The sequence below is a fragment of the Bubalus kerabau genome, chromosome 4 (genome assembly GCF_029407905.1).
Source record: "Bubalus kerabau isolate K-KA32 ecotype Philippines breed swamp buffalo chromosome 4, PCC_UOA_SB_1v2, whole genome shotgun sequence".
NCBI lineage: Eukaryota > Metazoa > Chordata > Mammalia > Artiodactyla > Bovidae > Bubalus > Bubalus kerabau.
In genome coordinates this window covers 8525357-8541448 of record NC_073627.1, presented here as the reverse complement: position 1 = coordinate 8541448, position 16092 = coordinate 8525357, and the positions used below count along the sequence as shown (strand labels likewise).

General features: G+C 61.6%; 1 protein-coding gene across 1 annotated transcript; it reads left to right on the top strand.

Annotated features, from left to right (window-relative positions):
- Nucleotides 1–995: 995 nt before the first annotated feature.
- UNC13D (unc-13 homolog D) lies at nt 996–15699 on the top strand. Its single transcript, XM_055575164.1, has 32 exons — nt 996–1318; nt 2053–2088; nt 2325–2432; nt 2518–2577; nt 2666–2732; nt 2950–3130; nt 3656–3700; nt 3800–3868; nt 4044–4113; nt 4272–4376; nt 4476–4568; nt 4644–4747; nt 6112–6229; nt 6338–6462; nt 6580–6670; nt 6752–6808; nt 6894–6991; nt 7093–7144; nt 7223–7353; nt 7423–7543; nt 7891–8034; nt 8758–8856; nt 8959–9165; nt 9373–9441; nt 10981–11060; nt 12348–12453; nt 12527–12598; nt 13005–13088; nt 13176–13296; nt 13496–13619; nt 14098–14294; nt 14993–15699. Exons 1-32 carry the CDS (start codon nt 1202–1204, stop codon nt 15112–15114), a joined length of 3273 nt encoding a protein of 1090 aa, XP_055431139.1. The 5' UTR covers nt 996–1201; the 3' UTR covers nt 15115–15699.
- The last annotated feature ends 393 nt before the right edge of the window (nt 15700–16092 follow it).

The window sequence follows — 16092 nt, the reverse complement described above, 5'->3', positions numbered from 1 at the left end:
CCCCTGTCTGGCTCTGTGTGGCGAGGGAGGCGCTCTTGGGGAAGAGAGCTGTCTGGCCTGCGGCCGGGCCAGGAGGGCGGGGAAGGCTCCGGGACGATGGTGTTCCGTCCCGTGTGAGAGTCCCTTGTTCGCTTGGCCCATTTGGGCCCAGGATACCGAGGCCTCTCCTGTGTCCATCTCACGGGGGTTGCTCAGCAACAGTGTCCACCCACGGAGTGCCCCGGGCCCAGCAGCTGCCTGGAGTGGGAGGCCTGGGATACAGGAGCCGGTCTGGATGGGTGTTTGTTCCACGCCACTGGCTGGCATGGTCACTGCCCTGCCCTGAGGTGCCGGGTGGGTCTAAAGGGCGAGGCGGCCCTGGGGCCCTCCTTGAGAAGAGCCTCTGAGCCTGAGGCGGGAAGGGTGGGAATCGGCCACAGCCCAGGTCCAGGCCTGCACCCCCAGGACCCTGACCTGGAGGGAGGTCCTGGATGTGCTGAAGCCCAGTCTAGCCTGAAGCATCGATTTTCCTGTGCCTTCTGGACCAAGTCACCTCCCCAGCCTCTTCCTTCTGGCCAGCCCTGCCCAGCAGCCCCTGGGCCTGGCAAAACCCTCTGCAAGGTCATTTGAAGAGGACGCCCTCCCTGTGGGGGCAGGGCCATGGGTCCGTCCCGGCCTGGCACAGCCTGGCCTCGTCAGCTCGGTGGAATGTCACCTGTGGGGCAGAGCAGGTTGAGCAGTTGGCTGGCCCCAGGGGGAGATGCCTCTCCGGGTCCCCACCCTGTGCCCTGCCGACTCCCCACCCCAACTCCAGGTCTGCGGCCCATTCTGGGGAAGCTGTGGGTGAGAACTGACCAGGTGAGCCTCCCTCAGTCACCTGGGGGGCTGCTGTTCCCCTGCCCTCACACCCCTTGCTGGATGGTGCTGGACAATCCCTGGGCCCCCTGTGTGGGAGGCTGCGGCTGGGCAGTCTGCCTCTGCCTGCAGTCCGCCCAGGTTCCTCCCAGCATCCCAGCCAGCCCCAGGGAGGAAGGTGCAGGGGCCAGGGGCCAGGGAGCCAGGGGCCCCCACCCCGAGGTGGTGAAACCCTGACCTGACCCTCCCCCGGGCCTGCCCTTCCTTCCCTCTCCCCTGGAACCGGGTGGCAGCCTTGGGCTCTTTGCATAACCCTGCGGCTTCGCTATCTTCCCCCAGGCAAAGGGGAAGGGCTGGGCTGTACACCATGGCTACGCTCTTCTCCCGGCCCCAGCGGCGCCCTCCCCTCTTGCGCCAGGCCATCAAGATAAGGCGCCGCGGGGTCAGAGATCTGCAGGATCCCCGGCCCCCACGAGCTCAGGAGGTAGGAGGGACCTCAGTGGGCAGCCCAGCAGGCCTGGGTGGGGCTCTGCCGGCTCTGGGTGCTGGGCCCCACCTCTTGCGGCTCTACTCCCCTCCCTGGCCCTACCCCAGCCCCGGGCAGAGCCTTTGGGTCAGCGGAACAGTTGTTCTCTGGGCTCCCCAGAGCCTCAGGCCCAGGGTCTGAGCCTCCCTGAGACCCCTCCCTCTGGTGGGCCCCCGCCCACGGCACCTGCCCCTACCCCTGCTGGCCGTCCTGAGCTCCTCCAGTTCCACGGGCTCCATTAGGCAACGAGGATCGCTGCTGTGGGCTGGGCTTTGGGGGACCCGCTGAGCAGCCCCCAGGCCCGCTGGGCATGACCCCCAGTCTCCTACCTCGCTGCTGGGCCTCACTTCCGCCGCTGGGGTGCGGAGCGGAGCCGCCGATAAGCAGCCCTGTTTCCTCTGGGGAAGGAAGGAAGGTTGGGGCCACGGGCCGTGCTGAGCTCACGCTGCCGAAGGGCAGCTGAGAACTGATGGACCCGAGCCATGGCAGGCCAGGGGACAAGGAAGGTGGCCCAGGGGCCGGGCCCCCAGGAGGCCTGCCGCAGGAACAGGTGCGCAGCACCGCTGGGCTGGACGCCGGGATGCTGGGGCCCCCGAGCCCTCGGGCTGGGCCTGCCCTGGGGGGAGCCGTACGGGCATCCAAAGCCCGGTCCTGGCCTCTGGGACACCCTGTCTTTTTGCCTCACTCCCCAGATCGAGCCTTCATCCCACCACTTGTCGCCTGAGGAGGTAAGAATCTTGGTGTTTCGGGGGTACAGAGGGGAGCTAGGAAGTGGGCCAGCATCCTCCCAAACAGCCCCCTGCCCCCTGCCAAGGCTGGGTCTCAACCCTCTCCCTTCCCTTTGCATGCAGACACCTGGTCCCCGCTTCGGGCATGTGCCCTGGGTGCCAGGGTGGCTGGTGGCGCTCAGACCTTGTGGTGGTGGGTGGATGGGGGATCCTGCGGTGACCCTGCTGTGTCTCAGCGGGCCCTGCTCTACGAGGAAGCTCTCTACACCGTCCTGTACCGGCTGGGGCAGCCAGAGCCCAACCATGTGGGAGAGTCCTCCGAGCTGCTGCGGTACCTGCAGGAGGTGAGCCCAGCCCCTTCCTGCCCACCTCCCTGCAGCCTGGCCGCCCCCACCCTGTGCCCCCAGCTTCCCACTCCTGCCCCACCAGGCCTTTCGCATGGAGCCCGAGGAGCATCAGCAGATGCTAAAGAGCGTCCAGCAGCTCGAGGTAACCTGCCAGGGCCACCCTGGGCCAGCAGAGGGGCTGGGAGGGCCAGCTCCCTCAGGGACTCAGCCCCCACCTCCTGTCGCTCCAGAAACCAGTCTTTTGTCTGAAGGCAACGGTGAAACAAGCCAAGGGTATCCTAGGCAAGGATGTCAGCGGTGAGTAAGCAATGGGGACCCGGGGCCTTCTTCCTGGCTCCTTCCTCTCCCCGTCACAGCCTGTCCCAGAGTTACCATCCCCCAAACGTCCCCTGGGGCTCAGCTGGGGGCTGCTGGCCCCTGGCCCTTGGAGTCTGGGATGGGGAGGGGGTGATAAGGACTCTCCCTGGGAGCCTAGCCAACACCCTGACTGCCTCCTCCACCCCCTCCTCCCCAGGGTTCAGTGACCCCTACTGCCTGCTGGGCATCGAGCAGGGGATGACGGTGTCCGGGGGCAGCCCAGGGCTCCGGCGCCGGCAGAAGGCCGTGGTGAGGCACACCATCCCCGAGGAGCAGACCCACCGCACCCAGGTCATCACCCAGACACTCAACCCCGTGTGGGACGAGACCTTCATCCTGTACGTGGCCCTGCCCCGACTCCTACCCGCTCTGGTTGTCAGGGGCTACTCGGGTGTGAGGGGGTGCCCCCCATCAGTGAGATCAGCGGGACTTCCTGGCTTGAGGGAGAGAGCGTGGCTTGACTGGAGGTGGAGGCTGCTCCCAAGGCAGGGAAGACAGACCAGAGGCCAGACAGGGCAGGGCAGTGGCATAAATGCCATGTGCTGGGGGAGGGGGGTCAGGCACAGCTGGGTTAATGGGGGTGCAGGAGGGGGCAATGCATTTGAGAAGGAGGAGGAGTTTGCAGGCAAGGGCTAAGACTTGAGGATGGGTAGCTTTGAGGACATGGGTAAACTCCGGGAGGTGGTGATGGACAGGGAGGCCTGGCGTGCTGCAGCCCATGGGGTCGCAGAGTTGGACACAACTGAGCGACTGAACTGAACTGAACTGACTTTGAGGATGGCAGGCTTGGGCCTGGGGTCCAGTGGCCTGGTCAGGGGGCCTAGCCGTCCAAGCCCCTCAGCCAGGCTCTTTTCTCACTACAGAGAGTTTGAAGACATAAGCAACGCCAGCTTTCATCTGGATATGTGGTGAGGGGCGGGCCCCGCCCATTGGGGTGGGGAAAAGAAGGGGTGGGGGGCTCCCAGGACGCCCTGTCCGCTTCCCACTGAAGCCTCTGCCCACACCAGGGACATGGACACAGTGGAGTCCGTCAGACAGAAGCTTGGGGAGCTCACAGACCTGCATGGGCTGCGAAGGTGAGTGCCGTGGGGTCCTCCCTGGGGAAGGAGTCGGGACTCCTTCTGCCTGCACCCCCCGCCACGTGCACCCCGGTGGCTGGGCTGCAGGCTCTGGCTGCGCCCAGGTGGCCAGAGGGAGGGAGCAGATCCCAGCCTGACCTGGCCAGGCTCTCGGCCCCTCTCCTTGGGACAGGATGTTTAAGGAGGCCCGGAAGGACAAAGGCCAGGATGACTTCCTGGGGAACGTGGTTCTCAGACTACAGGTGAGTGGAGTGGGGGTAATGAGGCGTCCAAGGGAGGGGTTCCAGGTCTGCACTGGGCGGAGCCTGGGGTCTGCCTCCCATCGCCTCCCTGGCCCCCAAGCGTTAGCGGCTCCTGCGACTCAAGGGCATGGGCACCTCTTGCCTGCCTGGCCTGCCAGGATCTGCGCTGCCGGGAGGATCACTGGTACCCCCTGGAGCCCTGCACAGACACCTACCCGGACCGCGGTCAGTGTCACCTCCAGTTCCAGTTTATCCACAAGCGGGTAGGTGGCCCGGCTGGGTGGGGAGGAGGTGCTGCCCCGGGCGTGGGGTCCTCTGCTCACAGCCATGCTGGTCACCCCCCGCCCCCACCCCGCCCACAGAGAGCCACCAAGGCCAGCCGCTCCCAGCCCAGCTACACGGTACACCTCCACCTCCTGCAGCAGCTGGTGTCCCACGAGGTCACCCAGCACCAGGTACTGCCCTGCTAGGGCCGGGCGGGACCAGGGCCTGCCTGCCAGGTCCTGACTCCCCTCCGCCTGCCTCCTCAGGCCGGCAGCACCTCCTGGGACGGGTCATTGAGCTCCCAGGCGGCCACCATCCTCTTCCTCCATGCCACGCAGAAGGACCTGTCGGACTTCCACCGGTCCCTGGCGTGAGTGCCCAGCCCAGCCAGAGCGCCCAAGGGCTGTCTGCACTGCGCCCCCTGCTCCCTCCCTGCTTGCCCTCCTTCAGGCTGGCAGCCCCAAGTCTAACCCTCCAGAGATTTCTGTTTGGGGCCCGAACTGTGTATTTTCAGTTTTGAGTCAGTTGGCAACTGACTCAACTGTATTTGTTTTTTGCTACCCTGGGTCCTTGTCTCTGTGTGCGGGCTTTTCTCTAGTTGCGGCGAGCAGGGCAACTACTTTTTAGTTGTCATGGGCGAGCGTCTCACTGCAGTGGCTCCTCTTGTTGCGGAGCAGGGCTCCAGGGCGTACGGGCTTCAGTAGCTGTGGCAACATGGGCTTAGTTGCATGGGGCATCTTCCCAGACCAGGGATCAAACCTGTGTCCCCTGCATCGGCAGGTGGGTTCTTAACCCTTGGACCACTAGGGAAGTCCAGTCACCAACTTTTAAAATCTGGAGATTTCCCGTGCTGATTCACATCTCCAGCTTCCCATGAAAGATTCGTGCCGAAGCTGCGGGACTGTCGCCTTGCTGGGCAGCAGGGGGTCAGGGCAGGGAAGCCTAGCTTCCCCCATCCATCATTCATCATGGCTGCCTTCTGGACACTTCACTCCCTGACATCACCTGAGTCCTTCTGGGCAGTTGAGTCTGCCGCCCCAGCCGCAGGGCCCCAGCAGGAGTGCTGGCAGCCTCTGCGTCCCTGGATGGCGGAGGCCTGTTCTGCGCTGCTGTGCTGCCCCAGCCTCCTTCACCCTCCCGCTTGTTGCCACTCGGCCCCCTCTGTGAAGTCTCCCCTCAGCTCTCTAAAGGGATGCTCTGGCTGACTTGGACTTGGACTTGAAGGCTCAAGTCTCCAAATCTGATTTTTCGAAAGAAGCAAGAAGTCCTGAATTTTAAAATCACAAATATTCTAATTTAAGAGACGGGGCAATTCATTTACATGTTTTTAAAAACTCTTATGGGAACAAAGGGCTTCCCTGGTAGCTCAGATGATAGAGTATCCCCCAGCAATTCAGGTTCGATCCCTGGGTTGGGAAGATTCCCAGGCAAAGGGAATGGCTCTCCACTCCAGTATTCTGGCCTGGAGAATTCCATGGACTGTATAGTCCGTGCGGTCGCAAAGAGTCGGACATGACTGAGCATTTTCACTATGGTAACAAAAGCAATCCCATGGGTTACTTTCAGTCACTGGTTTTCAGCCTCTAAAGGCTGATGAGAAACCCTGGGAGGTTTTGGGGTGGAGCAGGGCTAGGGAGGTTTGGGCACTGTCCACCCCTGACCCCCTCCCCCAGGCCAGGCAAGCCGTGGGATAGGAGGTCCCCCAGCTGGCTGAGGGCTTCCTGTCCGCCACAGGCAGTGGCTGGCCTACAGCCGTCTCTACCAGAGCTTGGAGTTCCCTAGCAGCTGCCTCCTGTTCCCCATCACCAGCATCGAGTACCAGTGGATCCAGGGCCGGCTCAAGGCCGAGCAGGTGGGCTGCGGGGAGCTGTAGGGGGAGGTGTTGGGCGGGCAGGGCTCAAGGAATGGCTTCGGCCCCCTAAAGCAGCCCCTGCCTCACGGAACCTTACGGGCCTTGCAGCTGGAGGAGCTGGCCACCTCGTTCAGCTCCCTGCTGGCCTATGGCCTCTCCCTCATCCGGAGGTTCCGGTCTGTCTTCCCCCTCTCGGTGCCTGACTCCCCAGCCCGGCTGCAGTCCCTCCTCAGGTCGGTGGTGACTCCTGCCCCCATCCAGGGGCACCTCTGGGCGGGGTGGCAGTCTCCTGGAGGAATGAGGGGGTCGTAGGGCAGCGGCATCTTAGACACGGCTCCCCATCCCCACAGGGTCCTGGTACAGATGTGCAAGATGAAGGCCTTTGGGGAACTGTGCCCGGACAGCGCCCCCCTGCCCAACCTGGTGACCGAGGCGCTGCGGGTACGACGCCTGCCCTGGGGGTGGGGAGGGCGCATGCCTGGGCCTGGCACCCCTCCCTGCTCATGGCCTCTCTGCCCCCAGGCTGGCACCGTGGGATGGTTCCACCTGAAGCAGCAGCACCATCAGCCCATGGTGCAGGTGAGGGGCTCATGCCAGGTGGTAGGTGGTGGGACCGGATGCCCACCGCTTGAAGCCCTGCCTGGCTCATTTCTGTCCCTGCCAGGGGCTGCTGGAGATGGGCAAGGCCTTACTGAGCCTGGTACAGGACATCATTGGCGACCTGCACCAGTGCCAGCGCACGTGGAACAAGATCTTCCATAAGTGAGCGGGCGGCGGGGCGGGGGCAGTGCATGGGGGCTCGCACGGGGTCCAGAGGGACCCGGCTGTGTGCCGCCAGGTCACGCCTGCTGCCTTTCCTCCAGCGTGCTCAAGATCGACCTCTTCTCCATGGCTTTCCTGGAGTTGCAGTGGCTGGTGAGGCTCCCCGTGTCCCGAGGCCGCGCCTCCTGCACCTGCCTCTGGAGCTCCGCCTACCACGCCTTCCCTCCGCAGGTGGCCAAGCGGGTGCAAGACCACATCCGGGCGGTGGGCGGCTCGGTGACCCCGGAGGTAGGCGAGAGCCTGTTCCAGCTCTACCTCAGCCTCAAGGAGCTCTACCAGCTAGGCCCGCTCCCCTCGGAGAGGTGGGTAGTCGACTGGCTGCCGGGCGAGGAGGGCTTGCAGCTCCCCAGGCTGATCCCCGCTCTCCCCAGGGATGGCGTCCTGGCCCTGGAAGGCTTCCACCGCTGGTTCCAGCCGGCCATCCCGTCCTGGCTGCAGAAAACCTACAGTGTAGCCCTGGCGCGCGTACAGCGCGCGGTACAGATGGACCAGGTAGGAGTGGGGCCTGCTAGGGGCGGAGTCCCAGATTTGGGGGTGTGGCCTTGCAGCAGGTGCGGAATCGGGTAACCAGCTTTGAGCGGTGCTTTTGAGGCCAGTTGCAGGTGTGAAACGCTGTCTCCTGTAATACTCTGGGGTAAACCGTGGCTTCCCATAAAGGCTCATCCTGGCGGCTTGCGGGCTCTGAGTGGAGCCCTGCTTGTGCGCCTTGCAGCCTCCTGCCCAGCTCAGAGCTTGCTGGCTGTATCAACTCTGGATGCTTGCAGAGGCAAGCAGGGAGGAAGGGGCATGCATCTGGCAAGCCTTGAACTCTCCTTTCTACACACTCCCCCATCTCCTAGCTGGTGCCCCTGGGGGAACTGACCAAGCATAGCACGTCCGCTGTGGATCTGTCCACCTGCTTCGCCCAGATCAGCCACACCGCCAAGCAGCTGGACTGGCCTGACCCGGAGGAGGCCTTCATGATCACTGTCAAGTTTGTGGAGGTGCAGCCTCATTCCCACTCCACTATTTCTCCCAAGTTCTCACCCAAGTTCTCATCTGGTTCCCTGAGCAGGGATCCGACCTGAGCCCCTGAGTTGGGAGAACCGAGTCTTAGCCACTGGTTTCTTTATTTTAGTTGCTAAGTCGTGTCCAACTCTTTGTGACCCCATGTACTGTAGCCCACCAGGCTCCTCTGTCCCTGGGATTTCCTAGGCAAGAATACTGGAGTGGGATTGAAGTACTAGGAGGGGAAAAAAAAAAAAAATACTAGAGTAGATTGCCATTTTCTTCTCCAGGGGAAGGGCTTGCCTGATAGATAGCTCAGTTGGTAAAGAATTTGCCCGCAATGTGGGAGACCTGGGTTGGATCCCTGGGTTGGGAAGATCCCCTGGAGAAGGGATAGGCCCCCCACTCTAGTATTCTGGCCTGGAGAATTCCATGGACTATATAGTCCACGGGGTTGCAAAGAGTCGGACATGACTGAGTGACTTTCACTTCACTTTTCTCCAAGGGAATCGTCCCAACCCAGGGATCAAACCTATGTCTCCTGCATTGGCAGGTGGCTGCTTTACCATTGAGCTACCTGGGAAGTCCCAGTTCTCACCCTAGCAGCATCCAGAACACTCCACCTTAAATTGCCCAGGACACTGAGGTTCCTGTGCCTCCCCTACCTGCCTCTCCTGGCACCCTCCCCCACCAAACTGATCATCCCCTCCTCACTCCAGGATACCTGTCGGCTGGCCCTGGTGTACTGCAGCCTTATAAAGGCCCGTGCCCGGGAGCTGTCTGCAGGCCAGAAGGACCAAGGCCAGGCGGCTAATATGGTAAGGGCCAGAGCTGGGGGCTGGACTGGGCTGGGGGCAGAGCCGTCCAATGCTGACACTATTCAGTAAAGCCTGTCTCCTTGTGCCCCTGCCTGCCTGCAGCTGTGCGTGGTGGTGAATGACATGGAGCAGCTGAGGCTGGTGATCGGCAAGCTGCCCACCCAGCTGGCATGGGAAGCGCTGGAGCAGCGGGTGGGGGCTGTGGTGGAGCAGGAGCAGCTGCAGAACACACTGCATGCCCAGCTGCAGGGCGCCCTGGCTGGGCTGGGCCATGAGATCCGCACAGGTGTCCGCACCTTGGCCGAGCAGGTAATTTGCTGGACCCACAGTGACCCCGCCCCACCCAACCTCAGCCTGAAGTCCTCTCCCAGCAGGACTGGGTTCAGTGCCCTGCCCCCTCCTCTTCCTGAACCTAAACGCAGGCCCCAATCAACCTCTCCCGACTACTGCCCCCTTTCCCCCCCCGCCGCCCCGACTCATGCCCCTGGCCTCCCTCTTTCCATTTTGTGTCTCTAGCTGGAGGCGGGCATTGCCAAGCACATCCAGAAACTCGTGGGCATCAGGGAGTCCGTCCTGCCTGAAGACGTGAGTGGCCCGCCCTGCTCACTGACCTTTGCCAGCAAGCGTGGGTCAGGGATTGCTGAGGGCTTAGGGTGGGCAGGGGGCTGAAGGCTGTGAGGTGTCAGAGTTAAGCTGCCCAGACGTGGGCAAGGAATGTTCCCTCCTGGCTTTGGTTTCCTCCTTGGATGCTGAGCGGGTGGGGCTGGGTCATCCCACAGGCTCTCCTAGCACTGACAGTGTCGGGGGTGCAGTGGAGGAGGGCTTAGACTTTGCAGCCAGATAGCCCTGCATCCTTCTCAACTGCCTAGTCACATGACTGTCCTGGTTACTCAGGCCAGCTGACCTGAGGGTCCACATCTGCAATCAGCGATAGTAATGTACACCTGTGACTGTTTGGGAGCCTAGTGAAAGTGGCTGAGTCCTGTCCGACTCTTTGTGACCCCATGGATTATACAGTCCATGGAATTCTCCAGGCCAGAATACTGGAGTGGGTAACCTTTTGCTTCTCCAGGGGATCTTCCCGACCAAGGAATAGAACCAAGGTCTCCTGAATTGCAGGCGGATTCTTTACCAACTGAGCTATCAGGGTTTGGGAGAAAGTTACTTATTAATTCATCAACTATTTAAGCACCCGCTTTGTCCCAAGTATTGATTTAGACACTGGGGATATATATCAGTGGACACCATGATAAGAACGCCTGCCTTCCTAGAGTTTTCATTCTAGTAAGGGAGGCTAGAAAGAGCTAAGTATAAATGCCACTGTAGCCGTTATTGGAACTGTATATACGTGTGTGTATAAATGTATATATGCCTATGCATGCATGCATGCTAAGTCGCTTCAGTCATGTCTGACTCTGTGCGACCCCATGGACTATAGCCTACCAGGTTCCTCTGTCCATGGGATTCTCCAGGCAAGAGTACTGGAGTGGGTTGCCGTGCCCGTGTCCAGGGGATCTTCCTGACCCAGGGATCAAACCCTCATCTGTTACGTCTAACCTGCATTGGCAGGCAGGTTCTTTACCACTAGCACCACCTGGGAAGCTCACATGTATTAGATAATGATAAACTCTCTAGAGAAAAAACACACAAGGGAGTGGAAAGGATCAAAGGATTGCTTTTTTTTTTTTTGGCTGCACCATGTGGCTTGTGGGATCTTAGTTCCCTGACCAGTATGGAAACCAAACCCCCTGCAGTAGAAGTGTGGAGTCTTAACCACTGGACCACCAGGGAAGTCCCTGAGGACTGTAATTTTAGATAGTGGCCAGAGAAGGCCTTACTCAGAGGGTAACAGCTGAGTCAAGACCTCAAGGAAGCAAGAGAAGGAGCCATGAGGATTTCTGTGGGAGGAAATAGCACAGACAAAGGCAGGACCAGGCCTGGCAGGTTCAAGGGCTATAGAGGAGGCCAACGTAGCTGGAGCCCACTGGGGCTGGGGTCAGCTCTGCAGACATTCCACCGATGGGCAGGAAAGCTCTTGGCCCTGTTTTCTTTCTGGTCAGGGGCGAGGGGACGGGGGTGGGACCCAAATGGGCCGGAGCCAGACATACTGCTACCCCTCCCCAGGCCATTCTGCCCCTGATGAAGTTCCTGGAGGTGAAGCTCTGCTACATGAACACCAACTTGGTGCAGGAGAACTTCAGCAGGTCTGTAGCAGCTGCCTGCCCCGCCGTGTCCCACCGCTTCCTCCTCTCCTCCCTCCTGCCCCTCCTTCCCGGCCTCAGCATACCTCCTCGGGGGAGAATGCAACTGGGTTCTTAAAATGCTCGCTGCCTGGGTCAGGGCGCTCAGGACTGCACAAGCCCGTCCACTTCACCTCTGGCTGAGCTGAAACCTGCCTGTCACCCTCCCTTGGCCCTGGGCTGCATCTTCTGGGGGCTGCATCTGCCCTCCCTAATATTCCTGGAAGCTGGTGTTCCTCTCCCATGTTCCAGGAGAGCTTCCCATTAGTGTCTCTTGGAGCAGGGCCCCGCACACAGGCAGCAGCGGGTAGAGGTCAAGGCCATGGGCTCTGGATGACCTGGATTCAGACTCCAGCTTCACTGCTGCTTGGTGGATGGCCTTGAGCAGATCATTCAAGTTCTCGTGCAGTTGATCATAGTTCTGGCCTCTGTGGAGGACTAAATGAGTCACGTGAGGTGCTGAGAGCAGAGCTTGCAACAAAGGAAGTGGTCGGTGACTGAGCCGCCGTGATGACGGTGACGATGATGCCGACTGGTCCCCCACATGGGGCCGCTGGCCCCCGGAGGCCTGCTCCTCTCCCGCTGGGGCAGCACAGCTTTGGGAGCCCATATGAGGGCTCTTTAGTTGCTGTGTGTGGGATCTTAGTTCCCTGGGATTAAACCCAGACTCCCTGCATTGGGAGCACAGAGTCTTAATCACTGGACCACCTAGACCTCCCCCATTCTTAAGCCCCTAGACCTCCCCCATTCTTAAGCACACATTTTTTGTGTGTGTTTCTCTGCCTGACTCTACTTTGACAAGTGAAATTTCTGTTATTTCAGGTCATTATTAGGATGGACTGTGGCTTGGTTTGCTTTTTTTTTTTCTCCCTGCAAGTAGTACCTGCTGATTCATTTTGGCCACTCACATCTTCACTCAAGATTCTGTCATTGGGGGACCACCCCTCCCCCTCCCCCCCTTGTTTATTGGGTTTGAAAATCCCACGAGGATTCTTCACTAGCTTGTAGATAGGACTGGGCCTGACTGCCCCCTTATCCCCTCTTCCCTCAGGAGACCAGCCCTCCCTCCCTACCCTGCCTGTGCCCCAGGTCCCAGTCCCACCAGTGAAGTCCCAACAGGTGGAGGGTGGGGGCGGGGCAGACCTGGGCACAGGCCCGGGGGCCCTGAGGCCTCCCCTTTCTCAAGAGCATCTCGGCTTCCTTCTCTGTCCTCCCGTCCTGTGTCCTGCGTCCCTCTGCACGTCCCCCCAGCCTCCTGAGTCTGCTCTGGACACACACGCTCACGGTGCTGGCGGAGGTGGCTGCCTCCCAGCGGAGCTGCCCCCTGGCCTGTAGCAGGCTGAAGTTTGCACTACAGGTAACACCAGTAACAATGACGGCCCTGCTGGGTCGAGTGCCGGGGGCTCACCTCTCACCGCTTGCCCCTCTAGAACCTGGAGATCTGCTTCTACGCAGAGGGATGTGGCCTGCCGCCCGAGGCCCTGCACACCGCCACTTTTCAGGTAGGCCCTTTGGGTGAGCTGGCGGCATTAGGGAGCCTGCCTTCCTGTGCTCGCCTGTGTCCAGGGCCTGCTGCATAATTTACAGGGCTCAGCACAAAATGAAAATATGGGCCCTTTCTTAAAAAAAAAAAAAAATTTTTTTTAAAAATTTAAGACAGCAACAGCAGGAGCTTAAACCGAGTATGAGGTTCTTCTAAAGCCGGTTGGGGCAGGGCAGCTGAGACACACCTGCGGAGCCCGCTGCGTCGGTGCCTCTGGCTGTCGCAGGGGCAACCCTGGCTTGTGGTCCCAGGGCACCCGGTGCTTTCCACATCACTCTGTGGGCTTCCCCATCGGCTGTGACCTTCTGAAGGGCAGCCCTGGGCTGCGGTTGGGGGTGACGGTTCAGGGTGTGTCCCCTCCTCAGGCTCTGCAGAGGGACCTGGAGCTGCAGGCGGCCTCCAGTCGGGACCTCATCCACAAGTACTTCTGCAGCCGCCTCCAGCAGCAGGTGAGGCCCCGCGCTCCGCCGCGGTCACCGCGCACCTGGAGCCCCACTCGGCCCCCGCTGACCCCGCCCCTGCGCCCCCCCCCCCAGGCTGCAACCACCTCCGAGGAGCTCGGGGCCGTCACCGTCAAGGCCTCCTACCGCCCCTCCGAGCAGAAGCTGCGTGTGGAGCTGCTCAGCGCCTCCAACCTGCTGCCCCTGGACTCCAATGGTGAGTGGAGGCTGCCCCGGCCGCTCTCCGTGTCTGCCCTCGGGTTCCCCCGAGTTCCTGGGTGCTCGGTGCGTTTCCCCTGGCCCACCAGGAGCGGGGAGTGCTAGCGGGCAGGGCACCACTGCTGGGGGGCGGACTGCACTCAGGGTTTGGGGTATCATCCTTGGCCAGCAACGTCTCCTCCCGGGCCACTTGCCAGGCTCCAGCGACCCCTTTGTCCAGCTGACCTTGGAACCCAGGCATGAGTTCCCTGAGCTGGCCCCCCGGGAAACCCAAAAGCACAAGAAGGACCTTCACCCACTGTTTGATGAGACCTTTGAATTGTGAGTGGTCTGTACACTGGCTGAGTTCCCCAACCCGACCGCCTCAGGCCTGCTCCTCCCAGTTGGGGCCCAGGGGCTCCCCTCAGATGACCCGGTGTGAGTCCCAGGGAGAGGGCAGTGGGGACAAGTGTTTGCTGGCACATGCCGCAAGCCTGCACCCCTGTAGGTGGAGTTAGGGGGCACTGTTGGGGAGACTCCTCTCACATGTTGGACTGAGAGGCTTGCTTTCAGGGAAGGGGCATGTCTCCAAGGTCCTCTGTTCCACAAGACAGGGGGCCTGGGTACACAGGGGCCCCTGGTTGAAAGCATCAGCCCACAGTCAGAGCAGGCATGACAGCATGTGCCCCAAGATACGCCAGGCTGAGAACTGACGTTGTGATCCTAATCCCCACCCGTCTGGGTGAGCCCGTGTGCAGGGGTAGGTGGCCACGGCACTACGCCGGGCAGGCAGTTGAGCTGCCTCTGTTCCCTCGCCCAGCCTGGTGCCTGCTGAGCCGTGCCAGAAGGACGGGGCGTGCCTCCTGCTCACGGTGCTGGACCATGACACCCTGGGGACCGATGACCTGGAGGGGGAGGCCTTCCTGCCGCTGTGCTCCGTGCCCGGCCTGACAGGGATGGAGGAGCCTGGCGAAGTACCTCAGACCCGCCTGCCCCTCACCTACCCTGCACCCAACGGTAGGCCTGAGCCCTTGGGCAGGGCAGAGGCTGTGAGTGTGGGGCCTGGCCCAGCACAGGGATGCAGGGGAGGGGCTGCCAGGCTCGGGAGCCCCCAGAGAAGCGGCGACGTGGGGATCAGGAACACCTCCCTGGAGGCGGAAGCCTGTGGAGCCGGAGTGGTGATCAAGGACCCGTGGTCTAAGCTGGGCTGGGTGTGCACGCCTCTCCCTGGTGGGATAAGGTCACCGCATTTTGCTTGGGGAGAGGGGCCATCTCTCTGCCCAGGGGGATGTTTCTGCAGAGCAGCCCTCGAGCTCGATGAGAGGAGTAGGAATTGTGTCTGAGCACTTGTGATGGGCCTGGACACATTAACCCTCATACCACTCCCTTACGACCACCCAGCGAGGCAGCTAGCTGTTGCTATTCTCCTGTTCTCCTGATGAGCAAACCAAGGCACACATTGGTTAACTGGCCCAAAGTTTTCGTATGAAAAGGTCACAGTTGCCACCTGAGGCACATCAGCCTCTTGCGCTGCAGCTGGGCTGAGAATTCAGGCCAGCGCCACTGCCAGGCTGTCCTGTGAGCGTGGCTGGGTGGGCCAGTCCCTAGGCTCGGAAGGACGGGGGGGGACCGCAGCCCCGGCCACTCGCCAGGCGTTCCCAAGTCTGACACCCCCCCCCACCCCGAGTCTGACCCCCAAATGCCTCTCTTTGCAGGGGATCCGATCCTGCAGCTGCTGGAGAGCCGGAAGGGTGACCGCGAGGCCCAGGCGTTTGTGCGGCTGCGGCGGCAGCGGGCCAAGAAGGCCTCCCAGCACGGCCCGCGGCCGGGACGGTAGCGGTGGAAGCTCGGTCCCTGGGGGGGGGGCGGTCTAGGTTCTCCTGCCACAGGGCAGCCCTCTCGCCTGGCCTAACACCCCAAAAGGGCCCTTCGGGTCTGGGGAGCCCCAGCGTGTGGGGGCTCCTGCTGCCAGAGCTGGGCGCCCACAATGATGGGAGCCCGGTTCACAGTATTTATACTCCCTCCCTCCTCCCTTTGGTCCTGGCCTCAGCATTCCCTGCAAGCCCCGTCCAAGGGGTGGGGGGACAGCAGTCTGCTTCCCTCACCCCTGCCCCACTCGGGGAGAAGTTACTCTGGCAGAACAGGGTCTCAGCCCCCATGTCCTGTTCTAGCTGCTGGGGTGGGGGCCAGGCTCCTGGGGCCTGTTCTTCAGTACCTGTGATGGAGGGAACCTGGGTCCTCTCCTGAGGGGCCTGCCGGCACCCAGGCTGAGAAGCCGGGAGCCAGGGACCTTCTGGCTCAGAAGGGTGAGAACTGGCAGGCCGTGGGGATGGTTTGGCGTTGTCTGCTGAGGACCCCTCCTCCTTGGGACAGTGCCTACCACCTAGAAACTGTTTTAGCAAAAATAAACAATCTGCTATCCTCTCACCAAACACGAAGTGTTGGCCTGCAGTGGGGCCCAGGTTACAGTCAGGCCACGCAAACTCCCTCCTCAGCCTTCAGGATACCTTGAGCTGCCCCGATCCTGGACGCCGGCCCACCCCGGACTCCCCTGTGTTACAGAGCTGCAAGGCTGGCGTGGAGGTACTGATGCCGCGGCAGGGACTGGGGCAACTAGGATCACTGGTATTTTGGCTGAAGGCTTCAAAGAAACCACCCACCAGACATACCAGGCTCTGTGGCCGGTGCCAGCACAGGAACCTGGCACTCTCGTGAGAGCACCTGGAGTGGGGGGCCTCCCCCAGCACAGGCTGAGCCCGAGGCGCCGCTCTAGACAGCAGGGCTTAGCGGAATGGCACCCCAGAGCTGCCTAGGG

Bases quoted from the DNA above. Each gene is read 5' to 3' on its own strand.
- UNC13D (XM_055575164.1), top strand. From the start codon at position 1,202: ATGGCTACGCTCTTCTCCCGGCCCCAGCGGCGCCCTCCCCTCTTGCGC. The intron at 2,433-2,517 runs GTGAGCCCAGCC...CTGCCCCACCAG, and splicing joins TGCTGCGGTACCTGCAGGAG to GCCTTTCGCATGGAGCCCGA. The intron at 8,857-8,958 runs GTAAGGGCCAGA...GCCTGCCTGCAG, and splicing joins AAGGCCAGGCGGCTAATATG to CTGTGCGTGGTGGTGAATGA.